The sequence below is a fragment of the Puntigrus tetrazona genome, chromosome 7, assembly GCF_018831695.1.
Source record: "Puntigrus tetrazona isolate hp1 chromosome 7, ASM1883169v1, whole genome shotgun sequence".
Classification (NCBI taxonomy): domain Eukaryota; kingdom Metazoa; phylum Chordata; class Actinopteri; order Cypriniformes; family Cyprinidae; genus Puntigrus; species Puntigrus tetrazona.
Genome location: NC_056705.1, coordinates 2852108 through 2877386, shown reverse-complemented (window position 1 = coordinate 2877386; position 25279 = coordinate 2852108). Strand labels below are relative to the sequence as shown.

Below are 25279 nucleotides of genomic sequence, written 5' to 3'. Positions count from 1 at the left end.
ACGTGCTGCAACTACAGTCAGGCGCATGCAAACTACTTTTTTAGGAAAATACAGTATGCATTGCTTGTTTGTAAAGTTTCCTATATCGGGTCAGATTAGGTTATGTTTCATTATTGATCTAATGCCGCAAGGGCATGTAATGCCTCATAATCCCTCGAGTATAATAGACCAGCTGGAGAAATCCGATTGTCATAAATAGTGTTTGAGACCGTGCTCATCGTTTATTCCACCCAATGTAACGTGTTGTATTAGCATTAGCATCTCTCATTAGCTGATTTGAAATCTGTGTGTGACAGGCCGGCTCACACCTCCTTGACATCAGACTCAATTAGCATCTTACTAGGCTGCCCAGCCCGTCCCTTCCCCCAGAGACCGGATTACCCTCCCAGTGTCTACCTGACACCTCCCCTCAAGGGCAGCACTCAGAACAGGACCGTGTCCCATAAGTTACATCTACAAACCAGTGCTGGATCCTGAACCAATTACTCACCCCTTGTTAGCATTACCTGCTAACCTGGGAACATGGCTAGTACTAGCAAAAACACACTGCAAGTGAATGAGCCTCGCCGCTATGGCTCCACGTTGTCTTTAGAAGAGAAATGTGAGCAGTCTTTTTTCCTCTTTTACTACTACAGGATGGAGGATGAGGCCGTGCTGGACAGGGGGGCCTCGTTACTCAAACACGTGTGTGATCAGGAAGAAGTTGAAGGTAAGTGTCTAAGTTTTAGCCTAAAGTCAATTTTTGATTTGGAACGTGTACTGTTTTAAAGGTTGAAGCCAGGAATTCTTGTTAGTGTCATTTGGGTTTTGCTTTATATAGTTAGATTTGAATAGTGCATTTAGTTTGTTTACTTTAGAGTTATGAAGAGTTGGGGCAAAAATACCTTTTGTGTTGACCGCGTCAACTTCCTTCCGGTCCAAAGATAGACTTAAATGAGTGTTCGTGTTTGGTGTTTATCAGAATGCCATTTAAAAGCATTTTTAGTTTTTTTTTTAAAAGACTTTGTGAATTCGAGTTAGACCGCTATCAGAATAAGTCGTTGAAGCTTTGACATAAGCTAAAGTAAAATCACTGAATAAAATGAGTACATTAATTATCAAATATAGACTTAAATATTTATTTTGACATAATAGCTACCTCAGTATGTTCTATTAATGCCAACTAATTCAAGGCTTAATAAAAAAGCGCAGTGATTAATAGGTCCTCCGTAGGTGTCTGAGCTACAAACAGACAGTAAATATCTTTAGCTTTTGAATGATTGCAGGGAAGAGAGATGGACCTGTGTTTCATCTTCTTTCTTTCTTTCTTCAATTTGCATGACTTTAAGTGTTCTTTATCCTTTCAGCCCTGATTGAACACCGTTCCTCCTCTTCCTGCTGTCAGAGTGTGGCAGAGGCTGTGTTCACAATGAATAATAGCTTACAGCTTACTGAATACTACACAACATAAACTCTATACGGCCTGGTATTCTTTAAAACAGGAAGGAATTCAGTGTTATACAACCATCAACAGTTGTTACTGTTACAGTTGCATGTGCATATGTCTAGTTATGATCTTGGGGAAAAATGCATATTAATGTAAGTGCGTGCACAAAAAAAAGGGGGCATTAATCGCAGTAGTAAAGTCTCTGTTGTACACTTTTAATTTAAATTTTTTATTAAAAGAAAATACTGTAAAATACAGTTACACAGCAAGTCGTAAAATATTATTACAATGTAATCAAACTATTTTCTATTGTAGTATATATATATGTGTATATATATATATATATATTAAAAGTATATTTTTCAGTATTGAATTTTTTTGTATTCTTAATATACTTTTTTTACTGCGATGAATAGAAAGCTTTTTTTTACTGCGATGAATAGAAAGCTCAAAGCATTTATTTAAAATAGAAAACTTTTGTAACATTACATGTCTTTACTGTTAATGTTTATCAATTTAATGGATCTTTATAAATAGGAATTAGTTTATTTAACAAAAAAATTGCTAACCCACACTTTTTAACAGTAGTACAATGAAAAGAACATTAGACTTTAAAAAAAAAATAGCGTTGGCCTTCCCTCAAAGTAAACTAAAACAGAGCCACATGCAGCAGAGAGCCCATATGTGGCAGTTCTTTTAGGTAGAGCTTTATTATATATTAGCTGCTATATTAGCATGCACAGCGGTGTGTCGCTATCTTCTGTACTTGTACCCTCCATCTCAACAGCTCTGTTACTGCGGTAACACAAGGTGCTCAGATGTTGAAGCCCATAGGGCCCAGCCAGATTCAGGGAATACGCTTTATCCAGTGACGAATTGCGTGCCACTCCAATTCAGGCCTCTTTCTATGGGCACATAGAAAAGGGTCCCTCCGAAAGAACAGGAAGCTTGGCACAAAGCTGGCTCGACAATCTGTGGTTCCTCCCTCCCTCTTACCTCTCCCTTTCCTTCTCTTAGTAGTCTCTTACTCCCTTTTCCTCATTTTGCTCTCGCCCATCTCAGCATAGGTGGGATCTTTCTTCATAAACTCTTCTTGGTGATATTTCCACACCATTTGTTTATTTATTATATAGCAAAGAAAATGGTAAAATGTCAGCATTTTGCAATACGTTTCCAGAATGTTTTGATTAAAGATGCTGAATGTGCCCCGGAGCGGACCAATTTGACTCCAGACAAGCAGATAATTAAGTCATTTCCTCAACCTGCATGATTCATATCCTTAATGTCTTTTTTTTCCAAATCAGTTTTGCGTCTAAGTAACATTAAGTAATTAAAAATAAAGTTTTTATTTTGTTCCAAATGAATATGCAGTATTTCATATTACGACAGCGCAACAAAGTATGATGTCGATGTTGAAATGTAAAATACATATAATGAAGTTATAATAAGATGAAAAGATAACACGTCACCTTTTTAAAGAACATTTTGGACAGCATTCAATGCAGAGCTCTTTTGCTGGCATTGGAAGGAAAAAGAGACAGCAGGGTTGTGAATCCGGCTTAAATACACTCTGCATAATTTATAAGAATGGTTGATGTATCTTATATGAATTTGCACAAAATAAATAGATTATTGTGTTAACGTTCAGTGGATAAGCATCTGGTCAGACTCAACCAGTCTTTTAGTTTAAAATACTGGAGACAGTTTTAATAGGTTTTAACAGGGTTAACGTAAGATCGTCTCTGTTTGAAATAAAATAAAATATGTTAATTTACATGCTGCAATGCATTGGAAAGTCAGTAATTATAGGCCAAGCAGAAATTCGAATAGACAAAAAAAAAGGCAATACAAAAACAGCACAATATTCTTACAATATGAACTTGGCTCATTGATAGTCATTGCATCTATCCTTGCATTGAAGACGTCTTGCTATTGCTTCTAATGGCTTCGTCTGTGGAATAATGGTGGGGATTGTCCTGCGTTTAACCTGGTCACGCTTGGTTATGTCGTGAGACTCATAAATCGCTTTGGTGGTCTGATAGTCTCTCTGATGGTGTGAATCATGATCACTATGTGACCTTCTGCACCACAGCTGGGGTCAAGATGGCTTTGTAAGGGAAAAATAAGATGCACCTGAATAAATCCTAATACAACTGATTTGTTTGCGTTTACTATACTTTTTTCTTTGACTTTTGACTTGCGTATAAAACCTCTTTTGAGATGCGCTCCGTAAACCTATCACTGCTTTTCAAGAAAATGTAATTAATTATTCAAATTCAGCTTTTCCAATTATTATAATTTATTGACTCCATAATAAATAGCTTTACTTAAAAGCAGGTGTTGATTGAACACCGGCTCTTATCATTAAATTTAGGCTTAACCGTATAAACATATCACACTGTGCTAATGTAAATTCATTATTTGACAATTTATGCCATGCAATGAATTTTTGGATTATTGCCTGGTTAATTAATTATCATGAGCTTGGAGAAGCTTAAAATTGTCAGAAGGAAACAAACTTAGAAAAAAAGCTACGGAGTACCACAGTGTTGGAATGTAGCTTTAACAGATGGACATCTTGTGACTGAGGGAGACGCATGGAATGTGTCTATATGATATGGATCTAAACACTGGACGTTCCGCACTACCTGCTAGCTCTCTCAGCCAAAATATTTGCTTTGACAGTCTGCTGCAAACCCCTCCGGTAAAATCCACCATTTCCTGCATAAATTGCATTAAGGAAGTCACAAAGTTTATTTACGACTATACTCAGGTTATATCGTGTTGCAGCCAACAGGCCCCAAGCAAACAGAGGACATCCAGCTCCTGACCTTAGCAACCCTACACACTATTTATCGTACAGATGTTGAACTGTGCTGTTGAATATGTTCATGTGTCTTGTGTTATCTTGATAGTAGGGAGCTGTTTATCTTATGACAACAACGATGTTAGGACCGACATTATTATATTTGGTTGGCATGGATTGAGTTATGTACGTCATCAAGAGCCTTTTAAATAAACTGAGGGGTATTTACTTAGAATGAGTTTCAGCCACTGATAGAGTTATTACAGATGTTGCTCCAGATGTGTTTGACCCCGATTTACTAAAGGAGTAATATAAATTTACATTATTCCAAAAGATCCTACTCTAAAACTTTATTTTTTTCTCATAAACTCGTCAAACTGTCCTGGAAAAAGTATTGTGGTTTTCCCAAAGATACTAAGCAACAAAGCTGTTTTAACACCAATAGTAAATGTTTGTTGAGCACCAAATCAGCTACAAGAATGATTTCTAAAGGATCATAATTAAATTAATCAAATGAATAAAATAATATTTTATAACGAAAAGCAGTTACATTCAATCTATAATAATAGTTCACTAAATTACAGTTTTTGCTGTATTTTTTAACGAAGGCTCATGCAACGTCTTTCAAAAATCCAGCACAAAATACAATATCAATGTCAGTCTTGTGAATAGTTGAGTATTTTCTTTGAAAATTATTCTTGCCAGGAAAACAAATCTTGTTATATGGCTATTTAATCATTAATAGTAAAATAGACAAGAATAGAGATTAATTTTTTTCGTTGGTGTTGGTGGTGGTATTGTTTCGTGTGGTTTCATGTGAACTCAATAGCCTGACCTGTCTTCTCAATTTTACTTTGTCAGGTCACCACACCATATACATCGGTGTGCATGTGCCTAAGAGCTACCGGCGACGGAGACGTCATCGCCGACGCACCAGTCACAAGGACAGAAAGGAGAAAGTGACTGAGAACGCTTCAGACAGGTCGGATGCAGAGAACAATGAGGAGGCCAGCAACAGCATCCTCAAACCACTCAGTAAGCGCTCGCCAAATAGCCGTCAGTTCACGTTAATGCTGAGGGCTCCTTCATAGAGCCAGTCACAAATACACACCATCACACACACACATGCACACACAGCTACAAGCCAAGGCTGCTGCTGACTCTACTTAGTCAGAACAGATATCCAGAGCTGCCTAGCCAGCAGATGAGTGTGTTTAGACAGACAGGGACTAAGGCCCCTGCGTGTAAGTAATAACCATCCAAATGGGTCACGATTGCCTGACGTGAGCCGCTGGAGGAGGGAAGTATGTGTGTCTCTGAGATTTCTAATGGTGAAGGATTATACGCCCAAGGGAGGATCACTTAGGAGGCGTTTCTGTTGATTTGGATGCCAGGACTTTGAATGCTCTCTAATGATGCGATAGCTGAAAGGGAGAATGAGGAGGAAGAGAGGAGGTGAAAGGGATCGGATAAGCGAGGGAGAGGCAGACACGGAGAAAGAACACGATGATTCCAAGGTCATGTGAGGGAAGTGATGCCCTGAAATCGTACAGTGGACTTATTTTCAGAAGTCGAAGTGCAGAAACTGTGGGTTTAAATGAATTATTTACCAAACAAAGGAAATCGGCATTTACTCACCCTCATGACATTGCTGTTATTTTTTCTTTAAAACTTTAAAAAAAGAATTTTTCCATACCAACAACGTGTTTGAAATGAACTCGAAGCGACAAGCGATTTGGCTCTGCACACCAAACAGAAAACAAATCAATCAAATATCACAAAGCAAATAGCACATCAAGTTTTTGATCTATGTTGATGTTGAAGATTTTTTTACTTTATTAATGTTAAATTTACATATTGAGTGACTGCCAGCATCTTTTGTTATGCAATACACTTGTTGGTTCACAGTTTTAACGTATATCTTTGATTTAACTGATTTTCAAGATCTAAGAAAAACTATCAACTGTTGCTTTCAGCACGGCAATAAGGTCACATAATTATATTTAAACTCATATAATCGCACATAATCACTTGACCTACTGTCATATACAACCTGAATTCCAGTGATGTTCGGGACGTTTTTTTAGAAAATTAGAATTTCAAATCACATGAGCCAATTTTCACAATAGAACACAGATAACATTTGAAAGTCTTTAACAGATTCAAAAGACTTTTAGTTTTAGTCATTTTACTCTAATTTAAAAAATGTCCCAACATTTCTGGAATTCGGGTTGAGATTTAAAAGATTAACATTTAAAAGATGCATTTTATTGCGCGTCGCAGGCTTGTGCGTAGTTACGACACGGTTTAAGACTTTTTATGATAGACTTATCAACTTCAAAAAGTGCAAATAAAAGTGGTACATATAATTTGTACTTTTTACCTTCACCTCCACCTATAGCATACAGGTTTGACGTCATGATTTCTGGTTACAAGACACTTGAGAATTAATGACGCTTGGAGGTGTGTTCGATTTGAGAGACACTTTGTTTCAATTTTTCCTGTGTCACTGCAGACATAACAGCATGGGGGTTTGGAACGACATGCGGGTGGGTAAATAATGACACAGTTTTTGCTGATTTATTCTTATAAATTCTTAAATCTGCTGAGGTTTTAGTACAGTTTTTTTTTTTTTTTTTTTTTTTGTGCTGACTCTGCACAAACGCGGCTATTGACCTTTAACTTCTTCAGCTCCTAATGGAAACTCAAGTGCAGCCGAGCAGAATCCAGAACTTGACAGTGATGTGGGCCCAAAGCTCAGCTGACCTACCGTCTCTGGGATTTAAGTTCATCCTCTGAATGTCCTTCATCAAAAAACATGACTTTACAGTATCAGTTAATTAATCATCTACCGCGCTGCAGTATTTGTTAATCTTTGTTAACATTAGTCAGAAATACATCTGTTCGTTTTTAGTTCATGTTAGCTCAGCATTAAATAGTGTTACTTTTTATTTTAATATTATATTACTTGATGAATGTTAAAATTAACGTTAACATTAATAAATGCTTTAAAGGTATTTTATATACAGTATAATTTAACTGACTTGTCAGTTTAAGTGTTAGCTAATGTTTTATTAAGTACACATGAACCATTTTCAAATAATTTGTTCTATGAATGAACATTATTCTTAAAGGCGAGGTAGTTGTGATTGAAAAAACCCCCCCAGCTTTCTCCTATTGTCTGACAAGTCAACTTTTCTGGATCAGCTAATGGTGCGAGTTTGGGGCAGGATTTCCTGTTTGTGTTTGTTTTTTGCCATTTATGAAGAGGAGGTTTGAAACAGAGAGTGCCCTTTACATTACACGCATTTCACAAAGAATCTGTTCATTTTTGAATGTTTCTATTACTTATATGTTTCGTACATGGCAGAATTCTTCACATATATTGTTGTATAATGTGTCAACGTCTGCCTTTCCCATGCAAGGGATTTTCTGATGGAAATTGATATAGTAATGCAGAAGATTAGGGCACACATGTAACAATGTCCTGGCTCCTTGCCTTTTGACCCTGAGCAGCGTGAGCGCAGACCTTTGTCTGTAGATGGATTACTTCCTGATTGTTATCCCTTATCCGGATGCATATTTGTTAGTATCAATCTTCCTCTTTATAGGCTGCAACAAATAACACAGTAAATCTCCTTTAAATGTGAACAGTATGAGGTAAAAAATAAATTGCCAGCAGAAAATATTCTAAATATGCTTATACCCCTGCTTCTTAAAATAATAGTTTGGAGATTTGGAGATAATTTCTTTGTCATTTGTCAACCCTAACCTCTATTATTTTTTTCTGCATGATACAAAAGGTGAAATTTAAACATTTTTTATTCAGTATAATAAAAGTAAATGAACACTGGGGCTGTCAGTCTCCAAAATTACGAAAGAGCAACATAAAATCTATCTTATCTATATGACTTATATATATATAGTATATGAGAGGAATAACAACATGTGATTTCTATATATATTTATCTTTGAAATCACATCTTCTAGAAACATTGCCGACAAAACTTGTCGCAATGAGTTGTTCATGATTTAGACCGGTTTTTGAGTTTGACTCGCTGACTCAATGATCTGGTTAACAGCTCACTGGACGGGAAGATTACATTTCAAGTCGTTCATCTCGCAAAGCTTTCATTTAAGGTTAAATGTAACTGACCGTATGGACTTCTTTCATAGTCGTTTTGAAGATGGAAAGCTCCAGGGCTCCGTTTATTGTAACTGCGAGTCATATTTAATACATAAGAATGAGTAATTAATGCTAGAATTTCCTGTCCCTTTAAACTGGCCTTGTTTTTACTGGAATTCTGCTAATTCCACTTCAGTGCTTTTGAGCTGCCCGTCACCCACTATACTTACTGCTGAAGAAACCTCCTTGTCTTATTCCCTTCTGCCTCCATCAGAAACACGCCTTTGTGCCTCCCGTTCATTTTCATGTGTTTCATGCGAAAAAACTCTCCTAAATGTTGTGTAAAATCAGTGTTAGTGATCTGATGTGAGCTTTACAGTTAGAGGCAACTGGATGTTGTTTTCAGTGTTTTCATTCAAAGCAGTTCTCTTTTCATCTGTTTAGAAGAATAGCATTTCTGATGTGGAGATTCCTTTCCATTTTCCTTCGAGTGCAGTCGATTTTTGGAAGTCACAACACATTAGAGGACCAATCTGTTGTGATTTCAGTGGGAGCCAGTCAGACCCTCTGCTGAGCAGGACGTCCCACAGGAGATCTCTTAAACCCAGAAGCAGGAGGGCCTGTGCGCTGTAATCCTCTCAACTACAGTTATTCTCTCCCTCCACTGCAGGTTATAATTAGTTAATCTAACCTTCTTCCTAAATCCAACCCCCATATGTGATCACCGGCTGTAATAAGTCTATATTTTCTTGACTAGTTAGTTAATATCGGAGGTGAACGAAATGACACGGTCTCCTTGGCTCTGCAGTGGCAATGCTAGATAATCCAGGTCTGCACGCGGGTGTTGAAACCCTGTTTAGTTGAGTGTTATTTTGGCAGGATTATCACTTGCTGCTGTGTATATGTTTGTTAGCTTTGTTCATGAGTATAGCAGTCGAACATGTATTGAAGTGTAGAGAGTGTCTGGACATGCTGCTTCCTCTGACTGTACTTTGGGGGATGTTTGGGATTAAAGGTGCTTATAGCTGACCACATGTCCAGCCACACACACTATTCCCGACGACCAGGAAGTGACCAGCTCACACTAGGATATGTGTGAATACAAATAGACCAACGCAGTGCATCATCAGTACTTTTGCAGCTAGCGAAGTAAGCCTGAAAATAATAGATTTGGCTTATATTTCACTGAAAGTCTTTTTTTAAACGCTGCTATAATTTGGCTTAGTGACAATATTCACAAAAAAGGACGCCATTTTTATAGAAATGTTATGGATTTTATAAATTAAAAAAGTAAATTTAGTAATTGCCACTAGAATATGCGGTTTGTACGCTACAGTTTTACAGTTTTGGGTCAATAACCTTTTTTTTTAAGAGAAAGAAATGCTAAAAAGATTTTTCTTTCACGTAAACTCTGTTCTTTTGAACTTTCTATTAATCAGAGAACCTTAAATGATATATTTTACACTTTTTTTATTTTTATCAAATAAATGCAGGCTTGGTAAGCATAAGATAATCTACTAACTACTTTTAAAAGGTAGTGTAATTTAAAAATATGGGCAGATATTTTGCTTTGTATCTGTTGCTATATTGCAAATTTTAGCCTGTGTAAAAATAGTTGCATCCAGCATTTTATTATTATTATTATTTTAGTATTTTTAGTGAATTATTTAATACAAGAGGAAAAGAAACACAGGGCATTTTAATGATCTAGTGAGTGACTTCTCAATTCTTTATTAGTCTCTGGGCTATACTATTACTGAATCCCTCTCAAAACATCAGTTGTTAGTCAGAGGCAAATGAATCCCTGGCCCTTTGTTGACTCTGCTCTAATCCTGACGTCTGAGGAGGATCAAGACTTGAAATTAATTTTCAAATGACAAAAGAGGGATTTCACCAAATTTGAATTGTATCTATGGAAATCAACACAAATAGTTTTGTGAATTTTAAATGGCTTTTTTGTGCTGATATATTGAGGTAGACGTTAATAAATGTATACGGTTAATTTTTCAAGAGGTATGTAGAGTGACAGGCGTATACAGGAGTCACAGAGTGTTAAGTGGCCCAATCGAATCCCATCCTAATGAAAAAGGGAGAACAGACATAAGGGTCCTGGTGATACTGCTTATCTGACTGGGACTCAGGCACTGACAGCCGCATAATCACATACTTAATAACAAAATGTTTTATTCGACGCAACCTGCGCTAGAAAATGAAACCGATAAGGTAGGAAAAATTGAATCTGAGGAGGAAGATGAAAATATTTAATCATTCGTGTTTTTATTAAGCTTATGTTTGTCCCCAACAGCTATTCAAAGAATCATTAGGATGTGGAGGTTTTCCATGAAGTGATAAAGTCGGTGTGATGAGAGTGGTAGTTGTGCTCTGGTGGAGTTGGGTATCAGTTACTGTCAGGAAGTCAGTAGGAGATGGCAGGGGAGGCGGTGAAGTGAAAGAACAATAGTTGTTCTGAATAAAACTCTTTTGTGCCTCAAACAAAAGACAAGAGCCACTCATCACAGGCATGTGACGCCTCAAATGTGTTTAATCACTGTTGTGCTCCTCACTGCTGGACAGATGTGAAACACACAGCAGTGGTGGCCTACATTTGACTCTGCTCTCATGCTAACAGTTTCATCTGAACACAAAAGCCTGAGGAAACGTGCACTTTACGCATGAAGTTGGTCTTAAATCTACTCCAAGTGAAATATTTATTGAATTAAAAAAAGAGTTGTAACTGTTGTAAGAGTTTGTAGTATTAAGTAATCTGATAATGGGTAAGAACTTTTACGTATACAGCCATGTACACGGTAAAGAAATGTCCAAAATCAAATTCTTTGTAATACACTATACTAATGTTTTTATTTTTTAGTTTCAGTTTCACCAGGTTCTTTTTTCTATCAGATATCTTTTTAACCTTGACTTTTTTGTGCTTACCTCGACCCTACTCTTTAGACCAAAAGTGAGCGTGCATCCCAGTCGGAAGTTGAGTTGAAATCCTCTTTGTGTCTTGATATGTGGTGAGTGGTGTGTTTCTGCCAAGCATCTGTTGCTAGGAGTAAATACAAAACACAGCCTTGTAATAGACACTCTTATTATGCCTTTTTGTGCCAGTAAACTAGTGAGGTGTGCATCTGCTCCTCTTAAGTTTACAATTGAGATGTTGAATATTTTATAGATATTCATCAACACTCATTGGCCCAACAACAGTGTGAAAGTGTTACATGCATGTGATTGCTTGAATTAGTTGCTAAAAATGTACAAACTCTTCACCCAAGTCATTAAAAAGGAGAAATAACAAAGGCAAAAAAGATTTTTTAAAGTAGCGTATGCTAAGATACGCTACTTTGCTGTTTCATTACTTACTTTAATACTTGTGTGCTGACTCGGTTTTTTGTATTGCGTTTATATAAATATTGTGATTCAATATTAAAATATGTAGTGACTAGACAAAAGGAAATACATGATAATACACTTAAAAGAGACTGTATATGATGAGTTATTAATAAAACAATGCACATTGATAAAAATCACATCTTTCTTTCATTTCAGGAGCATGCACATACACAGTGTATATTTTCAAGTACCTTGAAGCATGAAACTTTCAAATGCCCAAACCCTGAACAGCTTACACCAGCAAAATATTATTTTTGCGTTAAAACAGTGCTGTAAGGATATATTTAAGACACACTGCGGAGCTGAAAAGGTTTATTTTTGCACCTGATCTTATGTCTTAAAGCAGGTGGTCTTAAAGCAGCGCTTTAATGGAATTGTGCTCTAATGCTAATTTTCCCTGTTTAGTAAATCTGGCATAAAAACAATACTATACCAACTTTAATAAAAACAAACAATAGAAACCCTTCAGAACATCACAACAACCACCTAAAGTATGAATAAACTAATCATCACACAAAACACCTCAGCAACTTTACATTTTAAATTCCTATATGTGTTCCAAGTTGAACTACAAAGACTTGGCTCTATGAAACTTTACAGTATTCTAAGCTGTACTTGTGCCGCTTCACTTTGTAACGTGCAGGACGACTGACTTTATACCTCTTAAAGAAATGTAGGCCTTGATTTGACCGTTTTTTATTCGAAATCAACTCAACTCATGAAACCCATTTAGAAAACTCTGTACTGCTGCTGTTTTTCATTCTGGCCTCTTCATTTTCGAATTCCTTAAAAGCACAGTTACCATCAGCAAAAGATAAAGAGAGCAAGATGTAAATATTGTGCATTCAGGAAGTTTCTTTTTGAACCGCCAAGCCTGCCAGTTAGTTTATGTCTGCGGGCATACAGGACTCGTAATGCTGCGAAGGCCGTTAATTCTACTACAGACAGACGTGGGAAGCTTGTATTGCCTCAACGCCACAATTCACAAACCCGTGAGCAGTGAGAATTATTGTTTTTCTGGCCTGCGTGGCGTAAGAATGTCATTGAATACTTGCTCTCCGATGCAGTGAGAAGAATGTGGTTTGGGATACTGCTGTTTGTGTGTGGGATGTTGCACAGTGTTGCTAGTGAGACTGGGACTCTCCAGCATGAAGTGGCAACTCAGCTAAGTCCCTTTTTGGACGCTGGGCATACTTCCCCCCTTTTTTTTCCCATAAGTCCCTGGTGCACGGACAAAGTCCCCTTTGTGTGGGTCGTAGCTCTTGGCGAGAGAGCCCACAGCTTTGAAACTTGTTTGAACGATGCGATTTTCATTTCTATCTGTCCTTTGCGCTCTCTCTCCCGTATTGAACGCACCCTCCCTCGCTTGTTCCTTCTGTCCCGGCCCTGCTTAGCAACAGCATGAAGCGAGTGCCCACTGAGGCTTAGTTCTTGGTATCCGTAGCAGAGTTGTCTGTATGCATCGCAGGGTCACTTTGTGTGTGGACTTTGTAGAACAGAGTTGGGACAACGAAACCGGCCGAAACGAGTTAAAACAGTACTGCCTGGTCCTTCCTGGTGTGATGAAATAGACAGCAAATGTATACTTTGAGATTGAATTTTATAACCATTACTTAAATAACTGTTTAACATTAACAGTAGACATCATGTATTAAAATTCTTCATTCTTGATGTATAAGTATATTTTGTACACTAGCATGTAAAAGTTCAATGTGTTTGGTAAGATTTTTATTAAGTCATTTATGCTCACCAAGGCTGCATTAGATTTAGTTTTTTCATATATATTGTAACAATTTAAAATGTTTTTTTTAACTTCAATTCTTTTTAAAATAATTAATAATGTATTTGTTGGCAAAGTAGAATTGTTTTAGGAGCCATTACTCCTGCATTCAGGGCTTAAGCTCTTTTATTTGCAGTGAAATGCGTCAGAAAGTCCTACATGACGGTGATAGTTTGATTAAGGCATGCTTTTACTGAACTTCAACTAAAATAGGAATACTCCACATTCGTGTTTACTTCGATTAAGTATTGTCTTAATCATATTAAAATTCATGTTCATATTGGAGTATTGATGTCCATGTAAATGTAGTCAATATTAAAGTAGTCAATATTGTGCTGCTTAATATTTTTGAGGAAAATACTTTTTTGGTGTTGTTTCTGGTTCATCTGATGGATAGAAAGTTCAAAAGAATAGTGTTTATTATTTTTTTCTTTTTTTTTTTACATGATAAATGATTTTACTTTTGTTGAAAGGGATAGTTCACTCTCGCCCTCATGTTGTTCCAAACCTGTATGAGTTTCTCTTTTGCTGGACAGAGAAGTAGATATTTTGAAGAATGTGATTAAACAAACAGTTAAACTGTAAATGGGGACCAGCAACTGTTTGCTATTGCATAAGGCAGTGATGAATGAATTATCATTATTTTAAACAATAAATTTAATGCATCCGTGCTGACTCCAAACTTTATTTTAAAACCTTTTCAAATGTACGCTGCCATTAAAAAGTCTTTAAATCTTTATGGCGGACTATAAAGGCGAAATGTCTGTATATTATTTCTCAGATTTTTATAGTTCTCAGTTACAGTGTTTTGAACTGTAAACATAATGGTGTGCAATATGGTGTTGTCGATGATTATATTATGTAAATGTTGGAATTACTGATGTTTTACAGCTAGTGGAGGTGAAATTTCTGCCCGTTCTGTTATCACTGCTTCAGGTGCTGATAACATCTTTAACCTACCTTTTACCATATTTGCAGCGGTAGTAAAAGTTAAGGAAAATACCGGTGTCGTATAAGTGTTATGCGCAGCCCTTTCATGCAATCAGATACTGTAGATTAATAATCCTTTCAAAGACACACGAGCGCTTTATGGATAGTAATTCATTCTGGAGGTTTCGTCAGAAATCAGACTGATTCAGTGCAGAGCTGTACTATCAGATTACTCATTTACTCAAAGAGCATTGTATCCATTATGTTGTTGTTGATGTTATCAACGTTAAAAAATGTCAACTCAAGCCACTGACATAAGCACTGGAAGTTGACTCAGAGGACAGTCTGTCTGTCTTTTAATTACAGCATATGAAGTGTTTCCGTACAGTAAACGTAGTCCAGTCGTTTCTGAACATTTACTGAATAATAGTAGTGCTTTGCTAACGATTAATCACATATGAAAATAAATGTTTGTGTTTGCATATTGTGAACATAAATTAAGTTTATATTTATATTCATTTAAAATATATGAATATATGAACTCTGAAATACTGTACATACATGCATGTGTGTGTATTTATATATAGATAATAAGCATAAACAGCATACATACATACATATAGTATACAAACAAAAAACGTTTATTTTGGATCACGATTAATCATATGACGGCACTAAATACTAGTGAAAGGTAGTCAAAAATAGTCACCAATCTTTTAATCTGTTTTCTTTTGGTCGATTTAAATTATGCTAATTATATACATTTTAGTGTTTATTCGCAAATTGTTAGTGTTTATTAGCCTAAGATGTGTGATGTTAAATGATGTTAGTAACTTGAATTTGCTATGTTACACAAATAAACATAAATTTATATTTAGGCAAGGTAGAAATAACTAATTTGATATAAAAATAGCATTTTAATTTTAGCTGTAAATTTCACTGCCAGATTTTGCCAGTTTCGATGAAGAAATTTTAACTTTAGAGAGTTAACTTTATAAGACGAGAGGGGCTTTATTTAGATTAAACATTACAGTTTACTGTGTTCCTCAAGAACTAATAAATATTCAAATTAGAAAACAAGCGAGAAGTAAAGGGAGGCCCTCTTGTGAAGAATGAACAGTTTGTGAAACATTTCCTAATTGTTAATGAGGGGCTCAGGGCAAGGTGCCAAAGTCGGAGGGCCAATGGCGAGTGGGTTCAGCCGGAGCAGCCGATGGGCGGGCTGTTGCTCTGGGGTGACAAGTGGGGGACCCCCTTTTCAACTACCAAGGTGTCACTGTGTTATAGTGGGGTGTACAGGACAGCAGACAACACGCAGGGCTCTAATGACGGTCTGAGTGTAACTGGCTGCGTGAGGTCTTGTGTCTTTGACCTCCCTCCCTCTCTCCGCCATCCTCACCAGCTTTGATTGTGTTCTAGGGAACAGAACTGTTTTTCAACTGGGTTTTAGGATGGATGCGTCAGATAACAACCCGGAGAACACAACCGAGAACAATAATGTGGAGAAGAGTGAGGCTGGAGAGGAGGAGAAGATGGAGTCTGACTCCAAGCAGGATGTGGATCCAGATTCAGACCTGTCTGTGGTCAAGATTCCTCCTGCACCTGAGCTGGAGATCAGGCCTAATGGAATAAGTGATGATGGCAAGCCGGAAATATGCAGGACTCTACCATCTCCTCTGACCCGCAGTATTTTTCCTGTTGCAGTCTCACCTGCTGCTGAGCGCATTCGATTCATTTTGGGAGAGGACGATGACAGTCCAGCGCCCCCTCAGCTCTTCACCGAGCTGGACGAGCTGCTGTCTGTTGATGGCCAGGAGATGGAGTGGAAGGAAACTGCCAGGTAAGAGCGTCATGGCTTGGTTGGGACTCTAAATGAGGCTCAAAAACAGAGCCTGTATTATTGTTAGCAGGAACAACACTATACCTTGTGTCTAATGGTATTATTTTATCTCTGTTTTGCCCAAATTGCGTTTTAATTCGACAGTGTCATTTTAAAGTTGTTCTTTTATACTTCACATTCATCAAAGAAAAAAAAAAAGGAAAATGCATCACAGCATATCAGCATATTAGAATTATTTCTGAAGGATCATCTCACACTAAAGTATTTAATGACTGCTAAAAATTCAGCTTTGCCATCGCAGAAATAAATGACATTTTAAAAGACATTAAAGCAGTTATATTAAAGTGAGTTATTATTTAATACCCCCTAAACTTTTCTGTTTTCATTAAAGACCATTTTAATTACTCTTTCGTACTTGTTATACAGGCACCGTACAATTCATCAAAAGAACATTCAAGAGTACTGGCTGATTGCCAATCACTGCTTTGTGCCAGTATACGAAGACATTTTAAACACTTAACAGTGTCTACAGGGATGAATCCAGCTTGATTAATCTTTAGGGAATGGTGTGAAAAATGTGCACATGTTTCCAGATGACTTGCTTATCCATTAAAAGCACTTCCGAACATTTAACAGTAATTGTTGCTTTAAATCCCTGTGATCGTGAGTTCATTTGAGCAGACAGCTTGGTCTCTAATGAAAGATGAGTCTTGCATGCAGCACACATCAGTTATGGAGCTATGCGCTCTTTGAAAGAATCTGATGATTCGATGAGAGGGGCGGTTTCATGTAATGTTGAGTGGCACTCCAGGTGGTCCCCAATCAGCGGCCATTATCACATGCCAAAGCAGGCATTTAACAGATTAAATAAGTACAAGAATGATTACTGCTCATCTTTTCATTTCCAATCAAGATTTTGAGAGATTGTTTTACAGATGAGATTACAGGTTGTTTGTGTATTGTAGGATTACGGATTACATATTAAAGCCTTTCAAGCAGGGTCATCAGTTTTAATAAACAGGGGAAAGATCGGAGTTAAATATGAGGGCTGCTTTAGATTCTAGTCTCATGTCTGGGTCCGGTGTTTGTTTCTGATACGGTAGATTTAATAACAGATTTAAAAAGATACAGTGCTGTTAAAAAGTTTTGGGTCAGTAAGAATTTATACGCTCTTTGAAAGACCTATGATTCTTGAGCACCAAAATCAATAAATTAATAAATTGCAGTTCCACTTTCAAACAGAGCTGTTTACATTACAACTTCAGTAACTGTTGCTTTTTCTTCTAAGGTGGATCAAGTTTGAAGAGAAGGTTGAAAAAGGTGGGGAGAGGTGGAGTAAACCACATGTGGCCACTCTGTCCCTACATAGTCTCTTTGAGCTTAGGACATGTATAGAGAAAGGCACCATTATGCTTGACCTAGAGGCCAACACACTGCCAGGAGTTGTTGGTAAGTGTTTCTTTTGGAGCTGTTTTGTCTTATTATTGGATGTTCTACTGTCATAAACAGTTTTGGTTACACACACAAAGCACTCAAATTCAAAAAATATTTTCACCAAAATAGTGTTGGTGCTTTAATGTGATTGCATGGTTGCAGTCTATATCAGCCCTGCATATGCTGTTTAGGTATGTTTTAAGGCATAGCAGGTGTTTTGAGCTTTTTTTTTAAGTGCTCCTTAACTTGGTCATGAGTTGGTTTAAGCTGGTCCTAAAATTTTTAGAATTTGGATACGAGCTGATCCTGAGCAGGAGCAAGTTGCTTAGGACCCGCTTAAGTCCTGCACATGACCAGCTTACACCAATTTATGGCTAACTAAGGACCAATTTAAACCAGTTTAAACCATGTCAAACCAGCTGCTATGCTTCAAAACACTTATCTGTCGTATGCTGACTTTTTTTTTGAGATGAAAACAATTATTATATATATATATATATATATATATATATATATATATATATATATATATATATATATATAGTGAGAGAGAGAGAGAGAGAGAGAGCAGATCAGACTCTGCTTTTCCAATTGTACTGTAAGGTAAGAGAGATAGCACGTGTAATATGCATGCCTGGTCTTGGCCAGCACAGCTCATTTTTTTTACTTGGTTTCCAAATGCTCACATGTCAGGATGTATTCATAGCTCTGTTTAATACAGTCCTCTCTCAACCCTCGCTGTAACTCTGGGCTCAAATGCACGGGTGATTGCATCCATTCAGGATGGCCATTTCTTTTATACTGAATTCAGGCAGTACGTGTGGAAGATCATAATGAAAATTTAGTGACCACTAAATATCTCTACTGCACTGATAGCAGCGTGTGTGATTGTGGCGGTTATTTAATAAAAGCCTCCTTTTATGGAAAAAAATGAGCCATTTACTGTAGCTGTCTGGGTTTAAGATGGCTGGTTAGATTGTAACCACTGCCCCCAATCGAATGAGATTTATTAATTCACATTCTTGAATCCCCTAGCCGTATCCCTTACTCAGAGCATGATGTGTCAAGTCGTATTATTAATTTAAAGAAAATGTAAAGTTTGCCTGAGTTAAGCTCGGTCAACCTCATAGAGTGTCTTTTGAGATAAAAATGAATTGAAGGATCGGCCATTAAGGGCCAAACCATTCACAAAAAGGGCCCGAGGGCCCGGGCCTCGTGTCTTTGACCCTCTTTTATAAAAATAGATGCTTACTGGAACCACCAGACAATCTTACGCACAAGCCACTGCCTCATTAGACGTCCACTTCTGAAGGCTAAGAATAGAAGATAATGTGTCGCTTCACTGACACTCACTTGGAGTTCAATTTCAAGCTATAGTTAAAAGTTCGATGAACAGTGTTATGTAAAGTTGGTATTTAAATGAAAAGATTGCTCAGTTGTGAAGGGGTTGTAATGAGCTTCTCAAAGTCTACGGAAGCAAAATAACCACGAGGCAGGTCCCTTCCAATGCCAATTTTGCTTTCTCGCTGTGTACCTCTCTCTGTTTGGCATTCACTCTTGTCTCTCTCTTTCAGAAATGATCACTGACAGTCAGATTGAGAACGGTCTCTTGAAAGCTGACCTGAAAGATAAGGTCATGTACACCTTGCTGAGGAAGCATCGTCACCAGACCAAGAAATCTAATCTTCGCTCTTTAGCTGACATTGGCAAGACGGTCTCCAGCGCAAGTAGGCTGTTTTCCACCCCGGATAATGGTAATATAGGTGCCAGTTTGGTGCAGTTATTTTTTACTCTCCGTTTTTCTTTTAAGCTATTACGATATTTTTTTAAAATATATATTTTATATTAAGATTCTTCTTTTTTTTGCTTCTTTTTCTTCAGTTTTATTTAATGTTTTGTGGATTGTTTTTCTCCACACTTTTCAAAAATATCATTTCAGTTCTTTTACCTTTTGTGTTTTGAATTTTCTTCTCACACATTTTATTCTCATAAATAAATGAGGAATACCACATATTTTTATTTTACTCCTCAAATTTTATCCAGGAGTTTTACATCCTTATCTTTGCATTTTTACGTATTTTACCACACAGATTGCAAAAATTTTTTTACTAACGTTTTACCAATTTAACAATTCATTGTTGACTCAGCATATATTTTCCTTTTAATTGTTTAAAGACTCCGTGAAATCACTTCACAAGCACTTTCTTTGGTGTTGACACTATCATTAAAAAATTTGAGGTTATTTTTTGTTTTTTGAATTGATTATGGGTGACAGTAAAAACATTTATAATGTTAGATTTGATTAATAACATTATTTTCATTCGAAATTTGAAATTTCCTGAAAAAAAAAATATATCATGGTTTCTAAAATATACCAGCATAACTGTTTTCAACATTGATATACATTGGTATATAACTGTTTCTTTAACACAAATTTAGCCTAAAGGTTTTTTAAGCGTACACAATTTTTTAAGAGTACACAAGCATATAGGTAGCTAGTAGACGCAAGAGTTCATGGGGTCTTTAAGTAGTAACTTATTCATTTTCAGTCCTTGATTTTGTTTTGTCTGTCCTGTATCTGTATGCATATGTTTTTCAGTAATGCACAAAATAGGCTGTGGCGTTACATTGTTGAGAATGTAAACTGTTATGAACTGGTGAACTAACAAACTAATTTGAAAACAATGTTTAAAAGACGAGACGACACTTCAAATAAAGCAATGGTCAAAAGGATCATTTGATTTTTGGCAATAATATTTGGATGCCTTCAGTTTGGATAAATACTGCATTGATAAAACTTTTTCCAGCTCATTAGATTGGTGTTTTTTTTTTATTACCATGAATCTTGTGATTCATTGACCATTCCAGTGTTTGAATGTGACATATTGACTTGAACTTCTATGTTTCCTGCTTTAACTGTGCTTCTCTACCTCTACATCTAACAAATCCTATTATTTCCTGAGTGATTGTACAGTCTTTTAGAAAACTTTATACCTAAAACCACTGACCTCTATCACCCTAACGATCTTTCTTTTCATCCTTCTTACCATCTTTTATCCTTTTTGCTTCACTTGTCACTAAAAGCACGTAATCCACTTGAGACTTCAGTGCCTTGTCTAATGACTCGCACCTCAGAGGAGGTGTTGCGAGCCCCTGGAAGTCCAAGCATGGGATGGCCTAGTAAGTCCAACTTACCAGCTGCCAGTACATGTATATGTTTCGCTTCATCCATCATAGTGTGTAACACAGTAGCTGCGATACAATAGCATAGCATTGTTGCTTTAAAAGGTCATATCATAAGGGAGCGACTCTAATAGCATTTAAAGAGTACATCGAACAATTAAATAACACCACAGGGACAAATAAAATCATACAAAAAGTGCACTGTTAAAAAAAGGGGGGAATCCAAAAGGAAGCTTTTACTGCAATGGATAGATTATCCGTTTCTGGTTTTCATAGTGTACAAATGTTTGATAATAAACCTTTTGTGCACTGAAAAGGTTACATGGATAATAAAGATTCTTCATGGTACCACTGATGCCAATAAAATACCTATTTAAGCTTTATGATATGACCTTTTTTTATTTGTTGTTGTGGCCATATATGTTCAGCTAGTTAGTCCTGTAGTTAATTATTATGAATAGATTTTCATATCTAGAACTCCCTGTCATGGTGATCTTCACCCTTAATAGATTTAAATTCCAAAGTCTTCTAATAATCAGACTGGACTGATTTCTGTGTGACTTTCTACTGGAGATCACGGTGACCATAACTATATTATTGAGCAGCTCTGATCTGATAATGTAGGATTTATGAAGGTGGATGTGAAGTACTTATTTCTTTTTCTTTTTTTTTTCTCAAGTTGCTACTTTTTTTCTGCTTCATAAACGAAGCTTCTTTTTTTAAACCTTCTTCATCTACACTCAGCCTCCTTTTTTTTATTTTGGCTGCTTTTTTTTCTTCTTTTTGGCTGCATCAAACTGACATCTTAGTCAATATAAGATTTTTGCGGCATTGGGAATACTTTGCTTCACTGTGCTGTTCACAGCATGATGAGAATGACTTGAACTTTGCGAGCTTAATAGTTAACCTTTCAGTATAGATTCCTTTCTTGCCTGGCATATCACATTTCTCAATTTAAGTTATTTTACTTTTAAAAGCATGGCCTTGAGCGATTCACAGCCTGTGAAAAAATAGGAATGTTCTGTGCAGCGTTGTCATTCCCACTGCAATGGTTCATCTGGCATTCTGCGCCCCTTATTCTGCATTTGGATTTCTTTGTAGACAATTTTTTGTTTAAAATAATGGCCACTGTTGCTGTCTTTTCCATTGATCTTTTATTTTTTTATAAATTTTGGTTAGGTAGCCCAACTACCACGCATCGCAACTTGACATCAAGCAGCCTGAACGATATCTCAGACAAGCCAGAGAAAGATCAGGTGAGTTCAAGATTGTTTGTGTATTTTTGTGCTTGGAGCCAGGAAGATTTTACAACTTTTATGCAGCAAAGGTGCATAAAAGGTGCAGCTAAGGTGCTTTTTTTTGACTATTTGTCAAAGAACACTTACAACAATAGTATGGTTTTCACAGAAATGATGAACAGTAAACATAAGATGGTGATAATAGTATTAAATTTTTATTAAACACCAAATCGGCATATTACAGTGACTTCTGAAGGATCATGTAACACTAAAGCCTGGAGTAATGAAGCTGAAAATTACGCGCCGCTGTCTCAGGAAAAAAAAAATTGATTTTAACATTATATTAAAATGTGAAATATTTCTTAACGTTTTAACAATATTTCACAGTATTCACATTTTTACTATACGTAAGTAAATGCAGCTGTGCTGAGTTTGAGACCTCTTTCAAAAACATTTTAGAACTTTCTAACCCCAATCTCAATACAACATGCTATGTTATTAATAATCAAAGATTAAAAAACACATTTAAAAATGCGTAAAACATATAAAAGCATCTGTAAATGACTAATTTAGTTTGCCAAAAATATGTTTACATGACAGTCAATGTCACTTTGACAAAACTGATGCAGCCGATGTTTTCCTAATGATAAAACGGGACATTGCGGTTAGATGAACAGAACAGAAGCAGTGGAGCGTCTAACACAAGGACATAGCTGGTGTGAAATACAGACTTCCTAATAGGAAGTTCTTGGGCTCTCTTTGACAGAGCACCGAGAGGTCATTTGGATGGTGTCAATCTGTGACAAACCGTAAAAATTAACTCACTTCACGGAAGTTCACCTCGGAGGAATTGTAGAATCGTTCATTTTAACGTGGGAATGCATCCCTTCTTGCTGAATGCGGCATTAAGTGAAATAGCTGGCAAATGTTTGACAGTGTTTCTGTGCATGCGCTGCGTGCCGAATAAACCAGTGCGGATGTGATTGCTGGAAGGCCTCAGCTGTTGACAGACTCAGAGGAGATGGCCCTTGCCCCTTTTGGCAGAGTGGAGGATTGAGAGGCTGTTTGTGTGAGGTGGCCCAGAGACATGGACAGATTGTGATTGTAAGCACAGATTGGGGGGTGGCTCGGGTTCGTGTCATGCACTGCGAAAGCCTCGTGGCCTGTCACACTTTTTTTGTTTTTTTTTGATGTCATTCTTGCTTTCTGAGAGTAGACATTCACAGAATTTGAAAATGAATGCTAACCTAAGTAGGATGAATGAGTACTAAGTGATTTGGTATGGTGAGTTTAGACCGTTATTTTACCGTGATTTTCCTGTGTAAAGAATACTTCTTTTTATAATAAACTGCTGTTGTTTGGCTTAATTGAACTTAATGATTTGAGCTTAGTATACATTTCACAAATCTTATGTTGATGATGTCCTGAGGCTTATTTCTGTAGCGTAGGACTTTTTTCTTCTGAAATAGCGCCCACTTAAGGCAGTATCATGAATTTATTAGTCTATCAAGCTTTGAAGAAATGGTTTATAAAGAGTTATGGGAACAGGGCAAATACAGAAGAAAACACACTACACTGTCAGTTGTCAATCATTTATTTAAATATGTTTATTGAGATTTTCAGGTGACAGTGCTTGATTCACATTAGCCGCAACAGGAAGTCTTCTGTTCCATGGCTTGTCAGACCCTGTTGATGGACTGATGTAATAAATCATAGCTTACTCCAACGGTGGAAGTAATCCAGTATCAGAAATGATTCTAAGCCTTTCCACATCGCATACTGTCAGAGAGCTGGATGGCTAGAGATTTAATGTGGATGTGTATTTTGTGGAGTGTGTGATATATTAATAGGTCAAAAGTGGCCTGTATTGACACATACATTGTAAAAAAGATGCTTTGTATAGTGTTGTTTTCAGCATATTGTGATAACCATAACCATCTGTCGACCTTTGTTTGACTCCTAGGTAATGAAGCTCCGAGGTAAACATTCATATAAGTCTGAGAAAAACACTATGGGTTGTTTAAGGTGTGTCCTTCTAATACCTTAATCATCCCTTTACGCTCCTCTAGTAATGCTGTCTACAATCTGGCCTCCAGTTAACATCAGTGACATCACTCCCCTCTATCTATAGCAACCACTTCTTCACTTGCTTTAGTTTCTTTAGCCATGATCTTTTTTGTCACTCCATGGTATCTTTTCATTGTAAATTCCCAGCATGAATGGAATTCAGTGTTTATAAAGGTCAAACAGAAAGAGTCTTTAAAATCACTCAAGTACTATGAACTTAGATCGCATTTCTTTAACTAATTATGTTCACTCAGTCAGTCAATATGAAGAAAAATGAAAATTTTGACAAAAAAAAAATTACATCAGGGAATAGATTAGATTTAATGATCAAATCTACAGGTACAGATAAAACATTATCTTTCTTAAAGGGTTAGTTCACCTAAAAATGAAAATTAGCCTGTGCTTTACTCATCCCGAAGGCAGGGGTATATTACTTTATATTTTCAGACAAATCAAGTTGTAGTTAAAAATTGTCCTGGCTATTCCAGGCCTTATCATTGCAGTGGGTTGGGGTTTCCATAATAAAATAATAAAACGTGCCTCACACAGCTCCAGGGCATGAATAAGGGCCTCATGTGGCGAATCCATGCATTTTTGTAACTCTTTTTCTTGCACTTCTGCTCACTCTCATGTGTGGAAGCCGTTCCAGCATCCATATATCACAGTTAGATGAAATGTGAGAAAGGAGTTCATTACTTTTGAAATATGGATATTATTCTAACAAAAATGCATGGCTACTCTACAGGAGACCTTTATTTACACCCCCGAGCATGGCATGTTTTATTATAGATGCACATTCTTTATTTTTGCTTTGGACTGTTGAACAGAAAATTGGCCAATGATAGAACTTTTAATATTTTTATTTTTTAATATAATTCAGATTGGATTCGACTGAAAGAAGGTCGTATACACCTAGGATGGCTTGAGGGGTAGTAAATAACACGCTGATTTTCAGTTTGGGATGAACTAACCCTTTAAATAATATTTACATATTTCATAAAAGAGTAATGAATTTTCATTGAGAAGCTGTAAAACTCAGAATTGAAAAATCATATA

The 25279-nt window shown here is 36.7% G+C and overlaps 1 protein-coding gene across 3 annotated transcripts in view; it reads left to right on the top strand.

Moving 5' to 3' along the window:
* slc4a4a (solute carrier family 4 member 4a) overlaps positions 1-25279 on the top strand; it is a 49414-nt gene that overhangs the window by 3853 nt on the left and 20282 nt on the right. Inside the window, exons 1-7 of one of the 3 annotated variants that reach the window (XM_043243889.1) lie at positions 618-709; positions 5094-5267; positions 16166-16301; positions 17590-17750; positions 19310-19498; positions 20820-20915; positions 22098-22174. In XM_043243889.1, the coding sequence (XP_043099824.1) occupies positions 637-709; positions 5094-5267; positions 16166-16301; positions 17590-17750; positions 19310-19498; positions 20820-20915; positions 22098-22174 (906 nt within the window). In that variant the 5' untranslated portion in view covers positions 618-636. Of the gene's footprint in view, positions 1-617; positions 710-5093; positions 5268-16165; positions 16302-17589; positions 17751-19309; positions 19499-20819; positions 20916-22097; positions 22175-25279 lie in introns of those variants that run through there. The other 2 variants (XM_043243888.1, XM_043243886.1) reach the window with 2 other exon arrangements.